The following is a 20,883-nucleotide window of genomic DNA, read 5'->3' on the forward strand; positions in this document are numbered from 1 at the left end:
GGAGGCTGCAGTTATCTGTGTCGGGGATGCTGGTGCAGCTTCTGAAGCACACGGAACCAATGGAGAGGACTCCAACAGGGGTACCTGGGCCAAGCCAGACTCAGGCTGGCACCCTTCCCACCACCTCACGCACACACTCACCCCATGGGCTCCTGGTACAACCTAAACCCACTCTCTTTTCCTCCGGATGCACGAGAGTGACAGGGCACCCTGCTCAACTGTAAGTCCCTTAAGGGCAGGGACTGTTTCTAATAGCTACCGTCTCTCCACTGTCCGACATGGGCTATGTACTCTGTAAGTATTTTTGTCTGCATGAATGAATGAATGAGTGAATGAATGACTCCCATCTGGAGCCACTGCCCTTCTTCTCCAATGCCTTTTTCTTTTGATGTCCTGGAGTCCTGGATGCAAGTCTTGTCTCCCCAACTGACCCAGTGCTGAGCAAGTCATCTCATCAGTCAGAGAGACGCTCAGCTTTCCCTTCTGCGAAATGGGGATGACTCATCTGCTCTGGGTAGAGTTACTGGGAGGATGAAACCAGAAACGGAAAGAAACGTGTAACTGTCGAGGCAGGACGAACTTGAGAGGGTTTGGAGCTGGGAGCTGCTGCCTTCATGACTGCCGTCAACGCCCTTACCGTCCTGAAATCAGCCCCATCACCCGCCACCCTCATCGGTCCTTTCTCTTGCTCCCCAAATAACCACACTGCCTCTGGCCCATTGAGTGCTTAAGTTAAATCACATTTAATTGTTTTTCAAAGAGGAATAGAGAAATCAGAAAAGAGAGTCACAGTACTTGCAGTCGACAAAGGGTTAACTAAAAAAATATGGGAATATATTAAGCTTTTGATTGAAAAAATGCAAATGCAGTCCCTCTCACACTCACCCCTGTGTTCTCACTATTGCACTGGAGCAGACACACCCCTGCCCCGAGGCGCACACACACATGCTCCCTCTCATGCACCCCCAGTACACACACTCAAACACACACCCCAGCCCCGCCTCCGCCGGGCTAGCAGGCTGGGGGAGGAGGGCGAGGCTTGGTGCCTTCCCAGGGCCCTGCCCCTTCCAAACACGCCTCACTAAGTGACAAAGCTACACTAAACTTGGGGCTCTAGAGGACACACGCAGGACTCTGTGAGCGGTGCTCGGGGTGGGAAGATGGAGAAGCCGCAGCGGGGACAGGTGGCCTTAGACGATCGTGTTCTCCAGGATGGCCAGCCGCTTACTCACAGCTTCCAGTGGACTCAGAGTTAAGGAAAGGTACAGGTTGACCAGAGCAGGGCAGTGATGGTGTGACCCCCACTTCCTGTTTCCTGCGGAGTGCTCTTTTCCAGGGCTTTCTCTCACCCCCTATAGCACGTGTGCTCCCCAATGTCAGAACTTATCCATCCACCACCCTCAGAATGGTGCTCCCCGAAAAGCAGATGCAGTACTATGAATGCCTCCTCCCTGGGGGAGCTATTTGGGTCCCCCGCCTAGTCCTGACCTCAGGGGAGCTGTTTGGGACCCAACCCCAACTGGGTGGAGGCTCATGTCACCAAGAGCCTGAGAAGTGGGGCGTCCATGTTTTCCTGAATGCGTCCAGGACTTTGTGTGTGCCCATCTCTAGATCTTGACCTCTGCCTCTGTTTTTCTGTTTACCCTCTAGGAGCTTCGCTTTTGACAGGGTCAGTGCCAAAGCTGATGCGAGCCTATCTGTCCAGAATCCAGCCCATCTTCAGCAGGAGGCAGGCAAGGAGGAGACTGACTCCAACACACCAGAGGGCGTGGCTCCCTCTTCTCTCCCCACGTGCCCCGCCCCCTGCCCTTCCCCTTCCCTGCAGAGGAGGCTGGGAAAGGATATGTTTCCTGGTCAAGGCCTGCAGCAGCCCCTCCACTTTGGTCTGGAATTTCACAATAGACTCGCAGTCGCATGGGTCTTCCTCTGGAGCAGACAGAAAGTAGAGAAAGAGAAGGGGATAGTGATTGTGTGCCTGGCCAGGAGGTGGGGTGGTCACTTGCCCAGGGCCTGGACTAGGGAGTCTTGGGGGAGTGCGTGGCCTAGGACATCTGAGGAGGAGGCAGAGAGACATTTAGAGTTCTTGAGACAGAGCTCTTGGGTCTTCCTGACCCCCTAGACCCTGATAGAGAGCTCCAATAACAGCATCACCAGGCCGAGTACCTACTACGTGCAGGACACTGTTGTTAGGGGCCTTTATGTCATTTTGGTGACTCCTCATCCTAATCCTTTGAGATTGAAGTCATTATTCTCATTTTACAAATTAAGAATCCGAGAAGGGAAACCACATGTCCACGACCAATAGCTAGTCAGTGTCAGAACAAAGATGCCAACGCAGGCACGTCTAGCTTAGAGTTCATGCTCTCTACCACTGGCAACCAGCTGACAAGGTCACGAGGCAGGATCAGGGGAGGTGGCAGGATTCAAATCCCGGCTCCTCCAGTTATTAACCATTGTTCCACCCCTCCGGCCTCGGTTTTCCTGTCTGTGACATGGGACAATAATACTCTTACCGAATAGGATTGAACGACTTAATATTTGGAGAGCAAGGAGAACAGTGCCAATTGTGTAATGAGCACTGTTCATACACTCTGTTCAACACTCTCGCGATGACAAGAGACTGGCCCACCTCCTGATTCTGCCACCTCTGGGTGCCACGCCAGCTCCTGCTTTTCTCCGCCCACATCCAGTTCCAAGATGACTCCCTGCCCCACCCCCAGAGCCCCCCTGCCCCTCCCATGGATGCCAGCTCTGGCCTCACTCACCCACACAGATCTTCCTCTGCAACTTCTTGCCAATCTGGTTGATGGTCTTGAAGTCAGCCGTGTAGAAGTAGTGCTCTGCCACAGGCTCCGAGGCGATTTCTCTCAGCTCGTCCTCCACAGCATTGCCCACGCCCACGGCAAACATCTTAAAGCCTGCGGAGAGGAACCAGACAAGTAAGGGTGGCCACGGGGACAGGCAGCCATGCATGGCTGGGCCTCTTGGAGAATGCCCAGGAAATCAACACCAGACTCCACCTGGTGGCAGCTACTGGAATTGCAGGCACAATGCCTGGGGTGGGGGGGAAGACATTGTGGAAATCAGTATTTTTTGAGATTCTACCTTATGATAGACCTGTCCTGACTTCCTGGAAGCTTGGTAATCTTCTTTAACTCTCATAACCATCATCTGGTGGTTATTATTATCCTATTTTAATAGGCAATAAAACTAAGACTTGGGTTTGTCCCAAAGTGGGGCTGCCTTCCAACAGTTGGTGTGTCCTTGGAAACATTCAACTGGAAAAGTTCCAAGCCCCACCTACAAAAGGACCACCAAAACAAGCCACTCACTTTTCTGGGGCCTCAGTTTTGACACCAGTATAAGAAAGACATGGATGAACCAAACCTTCCTCATTCAAACTGAACCCAGGTTTAGGGCACTAATCAGAACAGATCCCTAAGTTTGATTACAGTTGGGCTGCACCATGTACCCTTAGCCATCAGTGGCATTCGGAGTCCAGGAGGGAGCACCTACCCAGGTCCTTGGCCTTCTTGGCAGCATCGTTGATGTAGTCCTGGCTCCGACCATCAGTGAAGACGATGCCCACCTTCTGGGCGCCAGGCCTCGCCCCACTGGACACGGTGAAGGAATTGTCGATGAGGTACTTGAGGGCAGCCCCGGTCATGGTGCCCTTCTCCATGTAAGACATGTTGCGCACAGCTGCCTTGATGTCCTTCTTGGTGTGGAAGCGGCCCAGCGGGAACTCCTGGCGCACAGAACTCGAGTACTGCACCAGCCCCACCTGGGCCAGCTTGTCCGACACATCCAGCGTGTCCACGATCTGGTTGATGAACTTCTTCACCAGCTCAAAGTTCTCGGGCCGCACACTCTTGGATCCATCGATGAGGAAGACCAGGTCCGTGGCCGAACTTCCACCGCCGCCTCTGCAGACTGGGGAGAATGGGAAGAGGAGATGAAGCGGAAAGACAGTCATCCATCCCGACTGCCGCCTGGGTTCCTACCGCACACCAAGCTCTATGCTAAGGATCATCCCAGTTTGTCCTCAGAACTCTCTCTATGAAGCCAAAGTTCCTGGCCCCATTTTACAGCATTGAAAACTGAAGCTCCGAAAGCTGTTACATCACACAGCTCAGAAGCAGTGGCACCAAGACTTGAACTCAAGACTATGTGACTCCTTCCAGCACACTAAGCCCACCACCCACTGTGAGAAAAAGAGGAACAGAAGTCAGAAGAGGACTTTCTGCAGACACCGAACTCTAGAAGGCTTCTACCACCTTTGAAGATTGGTCCAGAGACTAAGAGCAGGGAGGCTCAAATGGGCTGGGGAGTAGCCGAGGCCCCATGCTGTCCCTCCCCGATCCTACCCCCAGGGCCGGCTGTGTCCAGCCCACTGACCATTGCAAGTCTTGCCATCACTGTTCAAGGTGAAGCCCTCGCGGCAGGCGCAGGTGTAGGAGCCTGGGGAGCTGATGCACACCTGCTCACAGTCGTGGTCTCCCGTGGCACACAGGTCTGACACCACTGTGGAGACAAGGGGAGACTCAGGATCTTGCAGTCACAGGGCCTTGGGCATCTAAGCCAGGATGGCCCCCTCACACATTCAGGGGAACTGAGGCCCTGACTGGGTAGGATCCAGGCCTGAACCAGGGGTCCCCGACTCCTGAGCCACAGACCGGTACTGGTCCGTGGCCTGTTAGGAACTGGGCCACACAGCAGGAGATAAGTGACGGGCAAGCAAGCAAAGCTTCATCTGTATCTGCAGCCACTCCCCAGTGCTAGCATCACCATCTCAGCTCCACCCTAGATCATCGGGCATTGGATCCTCATAGGAGCACCGGTTCCTGGTGCCAAAAAGATTGGGCACTGCTCTAGACCCTCAGCCCAGGGCCAGAATCACAGCACCAGAAACTATGTCCCTGAAGAAGGTGAAAATGCAAATGATAAAACTAAAACTTTCTGCCAAAAAGGTAAAGTCCACAGGTAAGACCTTTCATCTGTTTTGTTCACTGCTGTATCCCAAGCATCTAGAACAGCACATGCAGTGAAGAACACAGCACACAGAAGATGCTCAGCAAATACGTGTTAAATGCAACCTATTGAGCTCTGTACCATGTGTAATTTCATTGAATCCTCACTAGAAGATACATGCTCTTCTCAGACCCATTTTATAAATGGGGAAAAGTCCTTGCACTGGCCCCGCCCCCATTCTATGTGAGACCGCGCCCCTTCTGACTGGTCACAGCCCAAAGACTGCCCACAGGCCCACCTCCCATGGCCTCAACCTTCTCCTGCCCAGGGCCCCGGCCCCTCAGACCCTCCTGCATTGCGGAAGACTGATACCCAAACCTCCCGACATCCAAACACTCACAGGTTTTTTCAGTCCCTCTCTTTACCGCCCCTCCTTGATCCCTGCCAGGACCCTGCCCTATAAAAGGGACCTTGGCATCGCCTCTCCCCAGCTCCCTCAACCCCAGGCTGGGGCCCCGCCCTCGGATTTTGGCCCCGCCCCTGGTGCCAGTCCCACTTCAATCTGACCCACGTTCCACCTCCAACCTTGTCCCAAACAAACTTAGGCCCTGCCCCCAGCCCTGGTCCACCCCAGAGGCCCGCTCTATCTCAGTCCCAGCGGGATATAGGCCATAGGCTACCACCCCGCCCTGGCCCCGCCCCGCCCCGCGCACAGCAGAAGGCCTCCTGGAACTTCTTGGACAGCTTCTCGATGACGCTGTAGCTCTCGACATAGTCGACGTGCTCGTCCTGCGGCTCGCTGGCGATCTGCCGCAACGTGGCCTTGTCTACGCGGCCCACGCCGATGGCGAACAGCTCGATGCCGCTGGCCCGGGCCCGTGCAGACACGTCCCGCACGCTATCCTGGGGCCTCCCGTCTGTCACCACGATGACCACCTGCAACGCACAGGGACACGTATGAGGAGCGGGACCCCCTCTCCGCAGTGGGCTGGCCCGCTTGGCCCGCCAGTAAGCCCCAGGACCGTAGGCAGAAGAAGAGACTGAGGCCCAGAGAGGCAGAGTGGCTTGCCCAGGTCACACGGCTAGTTGGTTGGTTGGAGGCAGATCTGATTCCTCACCAAGGTTATGCCCCCAAGGAAGAGAACTTGGCTAGAGGAAGAGGAGGCAGGTTTCCTTTAATTGAAAGTCTTGGCTGAAGTGTTTGTTCTTTCATCTGACTAAGGCCTCTGAATGCCTCTTCCTTCAGACAGGCAGCCCTGTGACCATAGAGGACAGGGCCATGTCTTCCCCCTCGGTCTGGGGACGCTGAGGATAGGGTCAAACAAAGTGTGCCCAACACGGTGCAGTTCTACCCCGTGGCCACCAGAGAGCATCAGAGGCTAATGAATGCAGCTAGGTCGCCAGTCCAGCGATCCTTCCCTTTCAGATCCTGGGAGTCTTTCCTACATCCCAGGAAAGGGAAGGAAGATGCCACTTTTTCTCCCTGCATTCCCAGGTGGCTACATGCCCTTCCCACAGAGGAAAAGACTGCCTGCTGCCTTCTCACAAGGCTCCTCTTCTACAGAGAAACAGAAGGGGACCCTGGCCCTCATCACCCGCTTCCTGAGCATGCCCTTGAAGCTGGGTCCTCACAGCTCTGCCTGAGGCTGGGACCTGGCCTCCAGCACCCTTGGCATGCCGTAGCTGCTGACACACGCCTGCCGAATGAATACAGTTCTGCTCGGAGGTGGTGCCTCCTCCTAGATCTGCTTCTGACCTAGATCTGCTTCTGGTTCCGTGGTCCTTACCCCTGGCCTGAGTCCCCAAGCCCCATCTTGTGACCTGTATTATAGTGGTTTAGACAAGCTTGCATTAGAAATGCAGCTCTATAAGTTACAGCTCGCCTTCTGAGCCTCCATTTCTTCTTCTGAGAAAGGGGACTGTGGTGAGGCTCAGGTGAGGTGATTGAGGGTAGGAAGCCCGGAAGGGGAACTGCCTTGCAGTGTCATTGTCCTGGGGAGTGAGCTGGCACAATCTCTTCCCCTCCAAAGGCCTGGGCTCCTGGCGCCGAGAACCTAGCAGTGACGATTCACTGCCTCGTGTATTTCCCTGAGGCCCCCTGTCTCCTTGAGTCCCTACTGTCTCCCTTCAACCCCGCTTTTGGGACTCTGGATCCACCTTGTAGGACTTCCCACAGATGAATTCCAGGCTGGATGCCTAATGTCTGGTGCCAGCTCCCCCAGGCCCTCTGTCTCTGTCTCAGCTGATGAAGGAACCCTCTCCTCACTTGCCCACCCCAGGCCACTGGGCTGATCTGGGATGAAACAGTTAACAGACAACTACAGATGCCACCACCCTCCCTTTCGCCACCTCTCTCCCTTAGGATCATCCCAGGCCACCACATCCTCCCAGCCACCATGACCACTAACCTCATGAAGGAACTCGTAAGTGCCCCCCACAAAAGACCAACAGGCTCCCTGACGTGTCATTTCTTTGAGGGCCGTAATGGTTGGGGTCGTTCGCCGTTGTCAGGGAACAGTGCTACCCCGTATTAGCTGAGCAAGCGGCTTAGTTCCCCATGCCTCGATTTTCTCATCAGCGGGGGCACCACCTCCGAGCAGAACTGTATTCATTCGGCAGGCGTGTGTCGGCAGCTACGGCATGCCGGTCGAGCAGGGCGTAGGTGGGATGAGACCGAGTACTCCCGCGGGCTGGGGCCCTGGGCAGGTAAGCGGTGAGTCCTCAGGCCGGCAAGGGCCGTGACCCCTGGCGGGGAGAGGACCCCTGACTGGCTTCGCAGGCCCCGGGCCGAGTCCTGACCTATTACACCGTGGGTACAAGGTTTGTGAAAACGCTCAGCACCCCGCCGGGAGCCCTCGCTGACCGTGCGACTCGGGGAGCATCGCTTCATTTTGCTGAGCCCCCGCCCTCTGAGGCTCATTAAATAAGAAATTAGCTAATGCTTAGAGGGGCTCATTAGGTACCAGGCACTGTTCTGAGCACTTCGTGCATGTGAACTCACCGAGTCCTCCTGCGAGCCCTTGGAGAAGGTTTTGTGTTATCCCATTTTACACATGAGGAAACTGAGGCATGTGAGATGAAGTGACTTGCTCGGGGTGGCACAGCTAGCACGGTGGAGCAGGGCTTGAACCCGGAGAGGCTGGCGGTGGCGCCATCCACACCCTTTACCACCACGCGAACATCTGGACTGTCTCGCTCCGCCTTCGAGGCGGTCAGACTGGCCGCGGGGCCAACATCAATTAAACTGAAATAACCAAGTGCTCGCCGGGGGTCGGAAGGGTGCGGAGAGATGGGTTCAGCTCGGCCACGTCTCTTAGTTGGGTCTGCTCCCAACTGTGCAACGGGCGCCCTGCCCGGGCGTTGAGAAAATGAATGAAGGCGGCCGCCGGAGAAGCTCTCGGCGCCCGGCGGGGGCCGCGAGCGTCAGGATCCCAGCCGCGCGCGTGAGGGGCACGTACCTTGCTGATGTCGGGGGACCTGGACCGACCACCGTCGGCATCGCCGAAGGCCTTGGTGACCGCGAACTGGATGGCCAGCCCGGTCATGGTGCCGGTGGACAGCGGCTGGATACGGCGCACGGCCTGCAGCAGGGCGGCCTTGGAGCCGTGGGCGCGCAGCGGGAACTCCTGCTTCACCGAGCTGGCGTAGTTGACCACGCCCACCCGGGTGGCGTTGGGCCCCACATTGAGCGACTCGATGACCTGGCTCAGGAACACCTTCACCTTCTCAAACTCCACCGGCCGCACGCTGCGGGAGCTGTCGACGACGAACACCAGGTCCGTGGGCCGGGTCCGGCAGAGGCGCCCTGGGAAGGACAGCGGGGGAGGAAGGCCGAGTTGGGGGCAGAGGTCAGGAGACAGGGCCAAGACACTCAGGCGGAGGAGCAGAGCATCAGGAGCCACTTAGATCCCGAAGAGGCCTCAGGCAGAGTAGACTGAACCTGACCAGGCAGGCCGGGCCCTTTTGCCAGCCAGTGGGCATTCAGCAAGCAACTCGCCAGAGGCCCCACAGCTCAGCGCCTGATAAAGAAAGGCTCAAATCCTGGCCTTGGTAACTCACGCCACCTCCCTGAGCCTGTTTCCTCGTCTGTACAATGAGCTGATAATCCCTTCCTTGCAGGATCTTTTGAGGACAAGCAAAAGTGCGTACACGGTGCCAGCACAGGCCTGAGCACGCAGTGGGTGCTCAGCGGGCCGCGAAAGCAAGAACGGCCCTTAAAACCTGCTTCTCAGGTTTCAGTCTGGAATGGCTCATAAACAAGGGGCAGCTGTTTCTCCCAGCCGGGCAAGAGGGCACCGAGGGTGGGCCTTCCAGGGCGGGCACAGCCTTGAGGGCTAACGCCGTGCCCGTCAATATGGCCTCTTTCATCCAAGCTTCAAAGCGAATCACCAAAGTGGACACGGTTTCCCTCAGCCCAGCGGCCTGCTGGCTGGTGTCCAAGGGCCGGAGAAAAGGGCAGGAATTCCTACTGGCCACCTTCGCAGCGTGACCAGGTGGGCCCCCACGACACACCCCCAAGGCAGGACGTCTTTCCAGACACCCTGGGATGCAGCACCATGTGGAGGTAGGTGCGTGGGGGACGGAGTGAGGCAGACCAGCGTTCAGATCCCAGCTCAGCCACTCGGCGCCTCTGGACTGGGCATCGCACCCTTAGGAGCTTCAGTTTTCCATCTGTCCGGCGGGGAGGAAAGGCTTACTGCTTGATGTTATCAGTGGCCTGGGCCTGCAGCCAGCCGGGCGCAGTACGGAGGCCCTTCCCTCTCCATCCCACACGCAATCAAACTGAGCAGAGCTGCTTCCAAGCGAGGATGCAAGAAGCATCGGGAAGAGGAGGGTTTGCTGGGCTCTCCCAGCTCACAGCCTCAGTGCCCTAGACCCCAGCATCAGAGTTACTCAAGGGACCTTAGATGACCTTCCAGCCACTCCCTGGTTCTCACTAGCTAAGGCTACGAATAGCTCAACTGAGGCCCAGAGAGGGAGAAGGAATTAGCCACACCATAGAGAAGGGGATCAAGAGCCAGGAGGCTCTGGGGCTCTCTTACTGCATGGTCTTAGGTCCTCCCCTCTCCAGCCTCAGTTTCCCCATCTGTACGAGATAAGTTGATCATTCTAGGATTCAGCGGCCAAGGCTGAAACTCTGGGAGTGGCACAGCATGCGAGAGCCCGATCTGGGAAGGGCTGGAAGGGCTGGTGAAGGGGAATAAAGTCTCAGCCCCATAGGGCTGTGTTCACCTCAGAACCGTGAGTGCAGCCCTGACTCGGGCTTGGGGCAGCTCCAGACATCAGCAGCTCTCTGCGTAGCTTCTGTTCTCAGTGACCTGAGAGACAGCAGTCCCTGCAGCTTGCATGATTTCCAAGGGCAGCCTGGGTGCAGAGATACCCCAGGAAAGGCTCTGGGGCTCCAGAGAGAGGCCCAGTCATGTCCCCCGACAGAATAGACTGGGGGTCGCTCCTGCCCTGGCCCTTATGAATGTAACCATCTCTGTTTGCCCTGTGCCAGCTTGCTGGCGACCCTGCCTCCCTGCCCCTCTCCCCATCCTGAGTCCCGTTTAACCTCTGCCCATCTCAGTGCTCAGACCCCAGGCTGTTGCTCAGGGGCCACTTTTCCAGCGTCCCCACCTCACATAGGTCCCCTCACCTCTGGACTGGGGGGCGAGGCCAAGTGTGCGTGGGGCCAGGAGGAGCAGCAGCAAACCGCAGAGCACGAGGCCAGTGCCAGAGATGACCCTCATGGTCCTGGCAGCACGGGCAGCAGCCAGCACAGTTGTGGGGGCCAGTGGGGTCCCGGTCTTATCAACCTTGCTGCCCAGCCTCCCAGCCAGGCGGCCCCCCACTGACGTGGGGCATCCTGCCCCTGCCCCTAGCCCCCTTGGGGGGGCGGGGCCCGGGCTGAATAGAGGTGTGTGTGCCCAGAGAGGGAGGGAGCCGCCTGGCCTGGGCTCAAGAGGCCCCTCCAACCACAAGGGCTTCTTTGCCTGCAGGAGCGACCAGCGCTGCAGCTGGAATTCAGGAAATCTCAGGTGGGTGGAGGGCGGCTCCTCCAGGGGCTGGAGCCTGCACTGACCCGAAACTGCCACTCCAAGCTCAGGGAAGCCTGAGTCTCATGGCCTCACGGCCCAGCCCTGCCTGGCACCCTCATCCCACACGCAAATTCTTCCCTCACCTGCAATTCCGACCCCCGTTTCCTCACTGAACACACTTCCCTGCTGCAGTCTCCACTGTCCCCCGCCTGCCTCTCCACGGAAGCCTGTCTCTCCAGCTGCACCCGGATGCCCGGAGTTCTCCTCTGGCCTGTTGCACACGCGGGGCCATCTGCCCAGAATGCCTTTTCTCCCACTCACACTGCCTAACGGAATCTTTCAAGATCATAATTGGAGTAACACATACATTAGTACCTGGTAGGTGCAAAGCAGTACAGAAGATGGTCAAGAGCACAGACTTGGAGCCAGATTAGCTGGGTTTGCTATAAACTACCTGTGTGACCGTCTTCAGGTTGCTTCACCCCTCTCTGCCTCCAGTTCCTCATCTGGAACCTGGAGATGCTAACAGTGCTACCTCCTAGGGTCGATTAGAGGAGCAGAGTTCTGTGAACTGTCTCATTTAATTCTCTTGACAACCTTGTAAGGCAGCTACTGTTATTTTCCTCATTTCCCAGATGAGGAACTGAAAACAGAGGCGAAATAATTTGTCTAAAGCCACACAGCTTAGAGTTGTCATTGCCAGGACAGGGCCCTAGGCTGCTGCTCTCAGCCACCCTGCTTGTTCAGACGTAACTTGGTGGCAGTGCCTTCTCCATGCCCACCTCTCCCCCACGCCCCCGGGCCAGCCTCCAGCCTTCCTGAGCTTCTTTGCATCCTCTGTCCCACCCGTGAGCAGATAAGAGTCTGGCTGATGGGTCTCCGCATCTAGCCCAGCCCACGGTCTGCACGGAGGAGGCGAGAATAAAGGAGCATAACCGGGAATGTTCCTACAGGTGCATCTAGGTCCAGTAGTTGACGGGATAAAGCAAAAGGAGCAGGCCTGACCGCCCAAGAGACCCAGATTCAAATCCACTTCTGCTGCAGACCGGCTGTGTGACCTGGAGCTGGTGACTTAACCTCTCTGAGCCTCAGCTTGTTATCATGCAATGGGAATGACATTGCGTGGCCTGCCCACCTCACTGGAACCATGTGAGGAAGAATTATCATCTTCCCAGGGGCTAGACTCATTAACACTCAAGACCTGTGTACCTCACTCTATGTAAATTATACCTCGATAAAAGAAAATGTACATACATTTTTTAAAAAAATGATTGCCCGGCACAGCCGACCAACATTCTCATAATCTTCACCGGTAATTGCAGTCACTCATTTTATCACTGTATCTCCTATGTTCTCCCAACAAACCTGTGATCCCGGCAGATCCAAGTATATTAGCCCATTTGTCAGATGAGAAATGGAGACCCCGAGTGATTGCCCGAAGCCGTCCAGCCAGTTCAGAGGCAAAGCCAAGCCTGGAACTTGGGTCTCATTCTCCTTTGCCCCAGCTTTAGCGAACGAGCAAGTTAATAGCATTTCCTCTGACTTCCCCCATTTAAGTTTAATTTATTTGTATAATTCATAGCCCTCCCCAGTTCCAAAAACCAAGAGGCTGTAGGTTTCTTTTCTCTACAACTCGTAAGTCTAATTTCTCTTCTCCAGAGACACTGCAGGCCTAATGACTGTGGTACACATCACTTCCCCAAACCGTGTTATAAATGTGTTACCTGCCCCCCTCTCCGCCCCCGCCACCCAGAGGGTGTCAGCTCAGTCTGAGCAGGGGTCTTGCCTGTCTCAGCCACCACCGAATCTCCAGGACCCAGCATAGTGCCTGGAACAGGGTGTCTGATGAGCAAATACAGATACGAATTGAAAGAAGGAACTAATGGCGAAGAGTCAGACCGGAGTCTGCGATGGAGGCTGACAGCGACAGAGGCAGAGTGCTCTTGCTGCGGCCCTGCTGAAGGCGAACGAGGAGAACGTGAGCCGAAGTCCCCTCGCCCACCGCCCCCTCTCCCCGGTGGACAGGGCTGTGTCCAGAGCTCAGGGTACAAAGCTGCGTTGGCCGGGGCAGCAGCTGAGCCCATGAACTGGCTCTTTCAGCTCCGCTCTGAATGGCAGTTCTGTGGACTCCTCGGAGGAACACAGGCGCCTTCTCTGTGTCATTCTCCGCTCATTAGCAGAGCCACAGAAATATGCTACAGGTAAGTTTTCAGGAGCAGAGATGGATTCCCCCCAAAAGGGGCAGCTTTAACATTTCACGGCGAGAGCAAGGGCTTACGGGAGGGGAGGAGGCGTGGAAGTTGAGCATATATATTGAGGAAAGAAGATAAATATTTGTGTTTTTAAGGTGTGAAACATTTTTCCCCAGGAATCAGAAGTGGGAACAGTATGTCCGGTATTGACCAGAGAAAAAAATGCGTTGAGGGGCCTTCCTGGAGGCTGCTCACAGACAGCAGCCATGAAGGGTTCCTGCTGTTCTCGGTCCTTGTTTTCACACACCTCAGGTTTCCAGAAACTAAAAGCCTTTAGTGTTTTACGGAAGAGAGACCATTTGTGATAAAGCAAGAGGCCCCCAGGCAGCGTGTGGCTCAGTGCAAAGCGCACGGGACTCCCCCTCCTGACACCCCCAGGCTCACTTCTTTTCCTAAACGGCAAACCTGGTTATCTGGAGCTCTCGTGATGAGAGAAGGAACCGGTCTGGAGCAGCAAGTCCCCTCCATCCTTGGCCCATCATCATTGCAATTTGGCCGGACCCACATATGCCTTTATCGATATTTATTTATTCATCTTTCTCTTTAAATCCACTTACTTTTTGAAAAAACTTTCCTCCTCCTGAGACATAATAGCCGTGAAATCACTGATTTGAGGTAGTTTATGTATTTATTCCAATACGCCTTCCAATAAATTTGCAACAAATTAAATTCAATGTTTCCATCCACTTGGCACCAAAAATGATCTTGTGTTCTGCCAGTGGCATGCATGCCAGACTTTGAGGAACCCTGTGAAGTGAAAAAAAAAAACCTTTGGAGTCGGACTGGGCTGGGTTTGATTCTGTCACCTGCTAGCTGTGTTGACTTCGGACGGAGCCCTTCACTTTCCTGCTCTTCCGTTTCACATCTGTAAGTTGGGATCTCAAGGCCAGAGTCACAGCGTGGTCGAGAATGAAATGCACGGGACGCTGCGTCAGCGATGTTTACACCATGGCGTCTGCGTGAGTCAGGATAGAATGGGCCGATCTGCAGTGACAAACAAGCCCTCGAGTCGCAGTGGCTTACGCAGGGTGTGTTTCTCTCGCGCGACAAGGGCTGGGGCTAGACAGACGCGGCCCCACGCGGGTCGTCTCAAGCCCACCTCCGCCTTGCCATGCCACTGCGTCCCAGCCTTCATCTCCAGCCACGTGGACGTGAGAGAGAGAGAGCAACGGTCTCTCTTAACGGCCTCAGACAAGGAGCGGGCATCGCCTGACGCTGCCTGGAAGCCCGGGGGTGGGACGTGGGTATTTCGTGAGCAGTGACCCTCTGGTCATCCTTCCCAAGTGGAAAAAGCTTCTGTTGGCCCCATATCGCCCTCGATGAAAATACAAACTTACCTGGGTATCGAAGGCGCTTCACAAGCTGTTTCTTGCCACCTCTTTTCAGGCCACCGCCAGCCTCTCTCCCTCCCTTCCTCCGTCCCTCTCTCTTCTCTGCCACAGAATGAGTCACTCCCTCCTCAGTCTTCTTATAGCACATTTTTCCCCCTTAATTGCAGCAGATTCCATTTCAGATTCTGCTTACTGGTTTTAGTGACACTCGCCCCAGGCTGCCGTGAGAGCCGAACACAGCATTATCAGAGTCTGTGCTCAGTAAACAGTGACTCATTTCGTTTGGGGCAGGGAAGAGACACAAAATCTCAACTCTCAGGCTCTGAAGGAAATTCAAAGGTCATCTAGACAGTCTATCTGGCATGCCTCCCATGACACTTTCCTGGAGATGTCGTTAGAAATGCGAAGTCCACCTATGCTAGGTGCCCTCTTGGGGCCAGAGGGTCAGGCCACAGCCCTGGGGGCAGCTGTGAGAGCTTCCTGTGGGGAAGGGCTCCCCCTGTCAGTCACACTGCAGAGGGAGTGAACAGGCGGATCCGGGCTTAGGTTTTGCACTGGGAACCTTAGCGAACCCAGGTGATGCCCTGCACCACGGCACAGGGCATCAACTGGTTCATTACCACTTCGGTGGCTGTTCCCGTCAGACTGACAGTGAGCAAGGCAGCCTGGGTATTTCACATCCCCAGGGGATGGGCGATGCAGATAAATGCCCCAGCTTTCCCGTCCCCTGCTGGACAATTCTGAGGTGTGCTCTTCACAGTCCCTTGGAGGGTCCCCAACAGGAGTGATCCCCAATTGCCCACAGAGGTGAACTTTTTATTAATGCAGTTTTTATTGGCTTTTATCCCTTCCCTGCCCCAATGACCCCCTCACTTTATTTCCTGGGACCACCTCCCAAATAAACTACCTGTACCCAAGTCCTTGTCTCAGGATTTGCTTTATCAAGTGTGAGAATCTAAGATGAGCCCATGTTTGGGGTTCCCCCGTGGGTGGGGGAGAACAGCCCTGACAGGTAGGGCAGGTGAAGGCAAGGAAGGGAGGTACTCGTGCAGAACCCTAGGGCTGGCTGGAATCTGTGGGGCTCTGGGCAGAATCTTTATCTAGATGCATTTGTAAGTTATTCTGTTTTCTCCTTCCCTCAGTTACCCCCGAACTGTTGATAAATTTGGTTAAGGTTTTTCAAAAGAAAAATGAAGATTTTCCCATTCCGGACCCAGCCAATCTGTATGTCTAAGCTCTCCAGGTGGTCCTGATGTAACCAAACCACCGTCTCATCCAACCTCCTGTGTAGAACATAAATTCTCTGTCTCCGGGGAGCTGCTGTGCAGCCCGTGGTGGGACATGGCTTGCTCTCTCCCAAAGCATTCCACCCAAGTCTGCCGGTGGATCATATCCTGAAGATCATGGCCACGCCCTGACCCAGCCGATTCTTCCCTAACGTCATTGGTGTCAGCTCCCAATGATATTTTAATTCGTCTCTTTCCTTCTTCAAGATTTGGGCTCTGAATTTAATGCAATCCTTCAGCTAGCAGAACAGAATATATTTTTCTCCCACATTTTCCAAAGTACCTAAACTCTCTATTCATGCTGCCTGAAATTCCTGCTGTTTTCCCCTCAGCCTCAAAACAGAGCCTCTGGAGGCTTGAGAAGCATACGTGAAGATGTGTGAACCGTGGTCAGCTTGCCTGTTTCATCCTTCAGTTTCAAAACTCTAAATCTACATTGACCAAGACCTTAGACATTCAGGAATGTTGCCGCTGCTGCCGCCTCTTTGAAGTTTAAGGAGGGGAAAAATAAAACTTCCTCCAAATTGGGAAGAGGTGGTACATTTATTTTCTATTACTGTGTAACAAGTTACCACAAATTTAGCAGCTTAAAACAGCACAAATGTGTTACTTCACAGTTTCTGCGGGTCAGAAGTCTGGGCACAACTAAACTGGGCTCTCTGTTCAGTGCCTCACAGGCTAAAATCAAGATGCTGGCTGGGCTGCGTTCTGTTCTGGAGCTCAGGATCCTCTTTTAAGCTCACACTGTGGTTGGCAGAATTTAGTTCCTTGAGGTTGTCAGACTGAACCCCCTCCCCTGCCCCCGTCCTCTTGCTGGCTGTTAACCAAGGGCCACTCACACCTCCTAGAAGCCACCCACAGTTCCTTGTCATGTGGTCCCCTCCGAGTTTCTCTCATGCTTCAGATCTCTCCCATGCCAAGTCCCCCCCTTCAGGAAAAGCCCAGGCCCTTTCGAGGCATCGCCTGATTAGGTCAGGCTCACCCAAGATCATCTCCCTTTCTTAAAGTCAACTGTGCCATGTAACAGAACCTAATCATAAGAGTGACTATCCTGTCAGAGTCACGGGTTCCGCCCAAACTCAAGGGGAGAGAACTCAACAAGGTCTTAGTCACTGGAGGCCGTCTTAGAACTCTGCCTACCTCGAGTGGTATACATGGGCATTGAACAAGGGAGGGAGGGAGGGAGGGCAGGGGACTGACAAGGAAATACAGCATTTTTCAGTTTAGGACACGTTGTTTCAGGGTCAGTATGGGAAGGACAAAGTGCTAACGTACCCAAACTACAGCCCACTGGTTACTCTCCTAGCTCGGTCTCTAGGCCCCTACCACTGGGGCACCTTCCGCAATGACAGGTACCTGGGAAAGCACCCTGTGGAGTTTGGTGACCTGGGAGCAAAGACAGGCCCTGTTCTGACCCACGGAGTGACTACAGGCAGCCGAGGATTGTTTACAGCCTTCAGAAGGCTGTCCAACCCCAGGAACACTTAAATCTTCCCTTTCCGCACTTCCCTTGACATGCCTGACCTCGTCTCCCCAGGTCAGAGAGCTGGGAAGGTACACAGCGACATCCCTGGCATGCTCCTTGGTCCTTCCATTGTCCCATCTGAAGTGCTTTAGAATAAATACCTTGGCTGTTCTCAAAGCCCTCTGATAGGAATTCAGCTCCGCCGACGTATGAAATTCCAGCAACGTGGCCCTGTCGAAGTCAGGGCCGAACTTATTTTCACGGTTGTAAATTGCGATTTATCAGAGGTGAGGCTCCCAGACTGGTGTCATCCTCTAGCATGCGGTCGCATCTCCGGGCCTTTGGCCAGGCTCTCTCCCTGCCCGGATTGTCCCCCCAGCAGGTGGAATGGAGAAAGCTGCAAGGTCAGTGTCCCACTCAACAGCTTGGGCCCCTGAGGTGGCAGCAAAACTGCTTAGCAGACGTGCTCTGTGCATTTAGGGCTGTGGCTCCCTTGTGCTGGCTGCTCTTTGGCAAGCCCGCTGCCTGTCAGAACGCTCTTGGTGGCTAATTAGACAGGCTTCCTCCTGGAGTCCCAGGAGAGAGAACGGAGTGCGAGCACTGGCTCCCGGAGAGCCCATCCCAGCAGGTGTTGGGCAGGGGCCTGTGGCCACAGAGACCCACAGAAGCTGCTTCTTATACTCAGCAGAGGCTCTGAGGCCATCCGGAAACCTCAGTGGTCCCAAGGGTGAGTCCTCTCAACTTTCTTTAACCTGGGAACTGCTTTCCTTGACACTCAAAACCTTTTCATTGAAAACTGGAGACATTCTCAGGGTGCCTAATTGGACACAGATCTCTGGTCTCCCCAAAAGTCAGCAGAGAACCCACAAAGTGGAGAACCTTCCGATAAGCACAAAGCGCAGGTTCTTCATCTACCAAGTGGGTTAACTCACCCCACCGCCCAAGCCGTTGTAGTGTTATTGGGCTGCCCATCCTGTACGGCAGGGGTCCCCAAACCCTGGGCTGTGGATCTGTGCCAGCCTGTGGCCTGTCAGGAACTGGGTCGCACAGCGGGAAGTGAGCAACGGGGGAGCAAACAGAACTTCATCTGTATTTGCAGACGCTCCCCAGCACTAGCATCACCGCCTCAGCTCCACCTCAGATCATCAGGCATTAGATTCTCACAGGAGCACCGGTCCCTGGTGCCAAAAGGGTTGGGAACTGCTGCTGTACAAGGTCCCTTCAGGGCCACAGGCCCTGTGCATGAGGTCTCTCATGTGGCTCGTCACATCTCACGTGTGCTGTCTTGGTCTCAAGGACCTGCTGGAAGCCAGACGCTGGACAGGGCAAGGAGGCCTGTGCTTTCATCTGAGGGCACATCAGCATTGTGTCCGGCTGAGGGACGTCCATGAACCTTGGTGACATCCCACCCGCGTGCCCACAGGTGACATTTCCATCCCCACCTCCCTCCTTCCTTGCTCTCCTGAGCTCCAGACCTACAAACAGAGCTGCTTCCTAAGCACCTTCACATGCCACCCAAGGTAGCTCAAATTCAAACAAAACTCAACATATCTTCTTTTGTCCCCTGGCCTGTGGCCCTAGCTCAGAGCCAGACACCATCCTCCTAAATACTCCTGCTTCCCAAATGCCCTATGAATCTACCCAACTCCGTGGCCACTTCCTGGTTCCTGTCCCCAGCATTCCTCCCTTGAGCCGCCTCCCCATCAGCTTCCTGTCTGAGCCCTACACCCATAAAGGACCCTCGTCTTCCATCACACGCTCTTGAGCCAGGCCTGTCCTCAGTGCCGGGCATACAACAATGATTATGCCTCAGTCCCACATTCAAGGGGCTAAAATGAAGCCACCACTCTGCTCACCTTTGAGGTAGATGAGGCGGGGCAGGAAGAACCAGAGGGACAAGCTCAGGCTTTAGTCAAACCCCGGCTCTTCCCCTCAATCAGTCATGACCTCGGGCAAGTGGCTTGCCCACCCTGGGCCTCAGGAATAATCATCGCACAGCACCTGCCACATGGGGCCAGTGGGAGAGTCACGGAGATGATAAATTGAAGAGTCCACTCAATTACAGGGACCATTACTGCTACCATCATGGCCTTGAGAAACTGGGGTGCTCCTGCTCAGCAGATTTTGCAGACTCTCCTTCCCCCTAAGGGACAGCCTGTCCGGGTGGCCTCACCTGCTCAGCTTGCACTCGGTCCCCTCTTTCCTGGGGCTGGCTCATTTCAGGGCTCTAGCTCAAACAGGCCCTCTCAGTGGGTCCAAATGCAGCCCTGTCAAAGGACCCCTGTGTGAGCCTCAAACAGGGCATTGAGAGGGCCGCGGTGAGGGCTGCCCAGCCGATCGTGGGCTGGCTTGGTTTGGCTGGTCCACGAGACTTCCTTAAACCCAGCTATTTCCTGTTCCTCAGGCTGGCCCCCTCCAAGACTCCTGGCCACAGGGCACAATCCTGCTATACATCTCAGCCTATTCCTTGGCTCCAGGCCAGGGTTGGGGGTGGGAGCGTCATCTCAGCTGGTCCTTGGGACACACAGCGTGGCCCTTGGTGTCCTCTTGATGAGGATGCAAGGCTGGAGATGAAGCCAATCCCCTCCTCCCATAACTTCTGCTCCCAATCCCCATTTGTTAGGAGCTTCTGTGGGTCCTCGTTATATGGATCAAGAGTTCACACAGCTGGCTCCCCAGCCCCACTTAACAGCCTCCACTTGAGGCAGGAAAAAAAGGCACTTGGTCTAATCCCTTTCTGCTGTGCAGCCTCAGGAAAGTCGCTCGATGTCTCTGGGCCTCGCTGCCCTCATGAATGGAAGCTCACACTTCACCTCTGTTAGAGCCTCGCTTTATAAGCTTAGGGATCTGATTAAAGAGCAGATGAAATCCATCAAGGAATCTACTATCCCCAAGGAAAGCTGACAAGCCGCAAGGCTGACAACATCTCTCAAATTCATCCTCTTTTCTGCTTCCTCACAGGACAACTTCACCAGCCTTCTTATGAATGTCTGCATTTGGTCTCTTCCTTCCTAAATCCCAAACCCAAACTTGACCCTGTAACTCCCTTACCCAAAACCTTTAAAAGACTCTCAGGCAGGACCACAGTAGCTCAGCCAGGAGGCAGAAAGAGAAAATGAGATTATTGAAGAATTTGATTCCTAGGTCCAACCATGCCTGAAGCCAGAAATCTCTGCACGTCCCATTTATGTAAGCCAAGAAACGTCATGACCACCATTTTTTTTTTCTTTACTAAACTCAGTTCACCATGGTTTCTGTTACTAAACTCAGTTCACCATGGATGGTTACTTGCAACCATCTCCTTTCTGTAAATGCCCTTCTTGGCTGAAGTTAGCCAGGGTGGGCTTGCGGCCAAGGAACCCTAAAATATGCAAAGGCTCTTCCCGATCCGGACCCCGAGACCTCCACAGCCTCCTCTTCCTCCTTCTCCCATTTGCAGTCACACTGGACTACCAACCCCAGCTCCCCTCCCCCACATCCACGGAGGCCTTCCACTTCCTGCTGCTTTTGCCTAGAACATCCCTCCCCATTTAGCTTTCTGCTGCCCACCTGTCCTTT

General features: G+C 54.8%; 1 protein-coding gene across 2 annotated transcripts; it reads right to left on the bottom strand.

The window, feature by feature from the left end:
• Positions 1-730: 730 nt before the first annotated feature.
• MATN1 (matrilin 1) lies at positions 731-14,288 on the bottom strand. Of its 2 annotated transcripts, none has more exons than XM_036231141.1 (8): positions 13,801-14,288; positions 8,430-8,776; positions 5,685-5,907; positions 4,399-4,524; positions 3,517-3,933; positions 2,766-2,918; positions 1,846-1,926; positions 731-1,240 (listed from the first exon to the last, which is right to left on the bottom strand). In XM_036231141.1, the coding sequence occupies exons 1-8, from the start codon at positions 13,970-13,972 to the stop codon at positions 1,191-1,193; spliced, it is 1,569 nt and encodes a 522-aa protein (XP_036087034.1). In that variant the 5' UTR covers positions 13,973-14,288; the 3' UTR covers positions 731-1,190. The 2 variants fall into 2 exon arrangements, with proteins under 2 accessions (XP_036087034.1, XP_015987420.1); XM_016131934.2 differs by lacking the exon at positions 13,801-14,288 and adding an exon at positions 10,610-10,703.
• Between the last annotated feature and the right edge of the window lie 6,595 nt (positions 14,289-20,883).

The sequence above is a fragment of the Rousettus aegyptiacus genome, unplaced genomic scaffold (genome assembly GCF_014176215.1).
Source record: "Rousettus aegyptiacus isolate mRouAeg1 unplaced genomic scaffold, mRouAeg1.p scaffold_m13_p_1, whole genome shotgun sequence".
NCBI classification, from domain to species: Eukaryota; Metazoa; Chordata; class Mammalia; order Chiroptera; family Pteropodidae; genus Rousettus; species Rousettus aegyptiacus.

Excerpts from the sequence above, each read along its gene's own strand:
- MATN1 (XM_036231141.1), bottom strand. The coding sequence starts at position 13,972 with ATGCATGCCACTGGCAGAACACAAGATCATTTTTGGTGCCAAGTGGAT. Across the intron at positions 2,919-3,516 it reads CAAGAAGGCCAAGGACCTGG|GCTTTAAGATGTTTGCCGTG; the intron begins GTAGGTGCTCCC and ends TCCTCTCCGCAG. Across the intron at positions 1,927-2,765 it reads GCAGAGGAAGATCTGTGTGG|AGGAAGACCCATGCGACTGC; the intron begins GTGAGTGAGGCC and ends TGTCTGCTCCAG.